Raw genomic sequence first — 4,711 nt, 5'->3', positions numbered from 1 at the left:
GATCCGGGCTGGGGATTTGAACCCGCCACCTTAGGTGTACGTGGCTGGCGCCTTAGCCGGTTGAGCTATAGGCGCCGAGCCAACCCCATAGGTTCTTGCTGCTCCTATGAGCCCCACGACATTTGGGCCCCACGGGAGACACCACTGAATTTCTGAAAGGTTAGGCATTTTTCCTCTTGTTCCTAGCATTTACTGAATTAGGAAAAGGGCAGACTCTAGAGCTAAGAGTGGACATTCAGCATTTTGGCTTTCCATACCATCTCACTGTTGCTGATCTGAACAGAGCTCTCTGTGCTCACTTTTCAGTCATGCATCCAGAGATTCAGTTCATCTCACCTTTTCTGGTTCGCTTTCTTCTTCTTTATAGCTGAGACATTAAGATTTTGGGGGGCATCTCTTAGCCCAAAGCTCTTAGCCACATGCCCAAGGTGGAGGAACCGAACGTGGAAGATGTGCTTCAGCTCCCTGGGGTAGGTCGCGTAGGCTCGGATGAAGGACTGAAGAGCTGAAAGAGACGCGATGAGGGAGGAAAGCCGTCAGGCCAGGGGTCCCCAAGTTCCAAAGGTCATTCTACATTGCGTTACCATGCCAGGCAATGAGAGCAGAACAAGGATGGCTACGACATGTACGAACAGCCTAAATCTACGCTTCTCCTAAGAAACACAATAAAATGAATAAAACCAAAAACTATATAGGCTTCAACGATTACTTGAATAAACTCAATAAAATCTCAGATTTTACTGCACGGCTGTAACAATGCAACAGGGTAGGGCCTTGTTTTCATCTTTGCTTTGCTCTCAGGGCCTCACATAGCACCTGGAACACAGAAGCCACTTGATAAATATTTGCTTGTGTAAATGAATAGAAGTGAAAATGAGTGAAGAAACTAGAAAGTGATCAAAACAGGAGATCAGACGCAGTGGCTCACACCTCTAATCCTAGCACTCTAGGAGGCCGAGGCAGGTAGACTGCTTGAGCTCAAGAGTTCGAGACCAGCCTTAGCAAAAGCTAGACCCTCGTCTCTGCTAAAAATAGAAAAACTGAAGCAAGTGGATCACTTGAGCCTGAATTGGAGGTTGCTGTGAGCTACGATGCCATGGCACTCTACCCAGGGTAACCACTTGAGACTCTGTCTCAAAAAACAAACATAAAAACCCCAGCTCATTCTCTTATGAAAATGAGGACATCGTTAATGAGACATTTATATTAGAAAAATATTTCCCTAATTAAATTTTTCTTATTTTTGAGTAGTTAATGCATCCAAGTGCTACAAAATTCAGAGTTCAAATGGCTGTAGTGTGACCGCACATTTGTGATGAATGTCCCCTACTATAAGCCCACCTCCAGTTTTCTGAGGCAATCGCTGACACCAGTCTTATGTGTATTCACGGACTTTAAAACAAAGTTCATTCTCAAAGTATCCAGGACAGACTGAGCGTGGTGGCTCACGCCTGTAATCCTAGCACTCTAGGAGGCCGAGGCTGGTGGACTGCCTTAGTTCAAAGGTTCGAGACCAGCCTGAGCCAGAGCAAGACCTCATCTCTAAAAACAGCCGGGCATTGCGGTGGACACCAGTAGTCCCAGCTACTCGGAGGTTGAGGAAGGAGGACTGCTTGAGCCCAAGAGTTTGTGGTTTCTGTGAGCTATGATGCCACAGCACTCTACCCAGAGCAAAAGAGTGAGCCTCTGTCTCAGAAAAAGAAAAAAAAAGGATCTAGGACTGAGCAATTCAGTGCTTGTTACTCTTTCAAAGAATGCACAAAAAAGAAATGAAAATAATTTTTCAAAGGAGAAAGGAAATTACTAAATATCTAAAATGGTCTATGAAATGGTTCACCTCTTGAGGACTGCCAACAGTTGAGAGAAGTTCATCAAACTTTCTAGCAGGGAACTTTCTATCCCATCCTAAAGTTAAGATGAAGAGATCCCAGCTCTCACCAGAGAAAAGCCAGACTCAGTTCCCAGATGGGTGGAACACTGGTGCACCTTTAACCAGGCCTTCCTCTGGGTAAAGACTGCCTATCCCAGGTTTCCCCTTGAATATCTTGAAGTAACAATGAGAATCAAGTGTCTGCCCGCTTCTCACGCCAACAGGGAAGGGGGGATTGTCCTGAAAAGTGTTCCCCGTCTCCATCCCTGCTCTCTTTGCTTCCAACCTGCTTTCTGTCAGCCAAGCCAGAGCCGGGCACTGCCTCAGCTCATCAAGGAGGCACTACATCCCAGCCTCCCTCACCCTCGCTTGTTGAGCCACTGGACTGGCAAGTTTGCCCACAGCTTAAACGTAATATCCCAGCAGCACCTGGAGATTGGCGTTTATGAACAGTAATAAAAAGTGTCATTTTAGCAGATGAGCTCCTGAAGGGATCCTGGGAATCCATCAAAGCTCTATTTACTGAGCAAAGTGAACTCCTTTCCCCATCAATGAGAACTAATAACCAGGGCAACTCCTTTCACCCCTCTTAAATCTGCGTTCACTCCCCTTTTTAATAATGGGGAACTTTTTCAAAGAAAATCTAACATTTCAAATGGTCTGCACTGTTTGGAGGGTTCTGACAGCAGCCTTTTGGATACAGAGCCACACAGGGAAGTCCTCAGAGAGAAAAGCTCTACACCTACAATGGACCGGGGATCTGAGCCGCTCCTCTACCTCCCTTTCTTTCCTCAAACCCCACACTTGCTGAGGGTCTAAGAAAACCAGACTGAAAACAAGCCACACCAAGCCAGGAGACGGCACTTTCTGAACCCGGCACTTTCTGAACCCGGCTTCTTCATTTTGTACCTCTCTTCTGCATAAGCGGATTAGCCCCTGGGCTTCGGCCTTGCTCACCTCTCTCCCTCTTCTTCTCTCTACCAATCCTAGGAGCTCAGCACTGAGAGCACCGTCCCAGGAGACTTGGTGCCTAGCTAACAGCTTTACAGGGATAATGACTCTGCCAAGAAGCGGTAGGAAGTGTTTTGTCCCCAGACAACTGGTCAAGCAGCATTTCGCACTGCATATTTTTGCTAAACCTCCTTGTCCTCAAGGCTCCTGTCCTACTGGAGACAGCGACAGTTGGCTGTCCTCACATATTTGTATGGCCTCCCATGTTTGGATAATTCAGAGAAGCAGGAATTTCAGATGAAGCAGTAGCTATCTGCAGGACTTTCCAAGGGACAAGAAGTGGGGTATGCTGGTGAGGACTAGATGTGCAGGAGGAACAGGGGCTGTGGGACCAATGCAAGCAGACAGCAGAGTAGTAGTGAATGCAGACACTGATGTGGGGCGGCAATGAAGCTCTAGGCAATTAGGTACAGTGCGTTGTAGGTGCCAATTCCTAGTTCTTGTCACCTACTTAAGATGCATGAACTAGGGAAGTCTATTTTAGAATACTCCACGTGGACATTTTGTCCTTGTTCATTACTGGACATTTGGGAAATAATGGCATTTTATGAATGACTCTGAAGATTAAGGAAGTAGAAAGGAACAGAATTCCAGCCTAAAAGGTGAGTATAATCCTCACTCCCAACCCTGCCCTGGCTCCCACAAGAGTACCCATCCACACAGAGTCCAGGCACACACATCATCCTCCCTGATACACCATCAGCAACAACTACTGAGAGAATGCCAGAAAGGAGGGGCCTGTTACAATTCTCCAAAGGACAGCGCCCCTGGCAAAGCGCCCAGCCCACCCTGACCCCACTGAGGGGGGGGGGGCTGATTTGTCATCACTGGCTTGGGTTAGGTGGACTTTGAGAAGCGTTCCTTCTGAGCACAGGCATAAATCCTACACATGGGAGTTCCTGCTCTTCAGGGAGACCTGAAGATGGAGATGATTAAAGCACAGGAACAGTGGTCATCTCCTGAAATTTCTGTTCTTGAGTCTGGAATTCAAACTTACATTACCACCATTTTTATAACTTGAATCGTTAGCTGAAAGAGGAAAAAAGTAAGAGGAAAACAAGGGGTAACTGATTCTGGAAACTGACAATAATCAAATGCTGGTTATTCAAGGACTGGGTCAGAACATGGAGAAGGAAACAAACGCACACTCCGCCCAGTTTCCAGCGAGTTTTCTGCCATAAAGGCAAAAGCCAGCTGCTTTGTTAATTATGCATGAGGTGGGTGCTGAAAAGGCACAAAAGGGAAGTCAGTAGTAGAGAATCTGCATATGCAGATTGAATGCAAAAGATACCCCAACTTCAGGAGCATAGTGGCTGTTCCTAGGCTGTGAATGTGATACCTTCAGGGTGGCAAATGTGAATGTATTCTCCCCAACCTCCAGAATTCACGACCCTAAGTAATAGGAAAGAAACACTACTGGAGAGCTCCGTGTCTCACAGGTGACTGATGCTGCCACAGACATGCAGTGGGAGAGGGAGGGTGTGTGCATTTCCTTCAGGGTCCCTGAGTGCAGGGAGTGATCCCCTCCAGGATCACTGAAACAAAAGACAATTCCTCTTTGTTTCTTGGCATTAACTAGTTCAACTGTGAAACTGATGAGAGAAAACTCAAAACCGAGTTCTCTAAGGACTGATGACCAGAACTTCTACTCAGATGAACCAGACACCTTGGAATAGTTGTAGTCTTATCAAAATGTCCAAAACACCACTGACACCCAAATCGAAGATGACAGCATCGGTTTGACTAATTTCTTCCCACTACAACTCTGTCATCAGCCCTGAAATTCAGCAGCACAATCCCCGGTTATGCTCTGCATACCAGGTGAGTCCA

The 4,711-nt window shown here is 46.7% G+C and overlaps 1 protein-coding gene across 1 annotated transcript in view; it reads right to left on the bottom strand.

Annotated features, from left to right (window-relative positions):
• DDX31 (DEAD-box helicase 31) overlaps window positions 1–4,711 on the bottom strand; it is a 76,190-nt gene that overhangs the window by 17,821 nt on the left and 53,658 nt on the right. The window contains exon 19 of the mRNA XM_023516200.1: window positions 337–505. Within this exon, the coding sequence (XP_023371968.1) occupies window positions 337–505 (169 nt within the window). The remainder of the gene's footprint in view (window positions 1–336; window positions 506–4,711) is intronic.

This window comes from Otolemur garnettii, unplaced genomic scaffold (assembly GCF_000181295.1).
Source record: "Otolemur garnettii isolate 467f Iridium unplaced genomic scaffold, OtoGar3 scaffold00087, whole genome shotgun sequence".
Lineage (NCBI taxonomy): Eukaryota > Metazoa > Chordata > Mammalia > Primates > Galagidae > Otolemur > Otolemur garnettii.
This window is presented reverse-complemented; position numbering and strand designations above follow the sequence as displayed.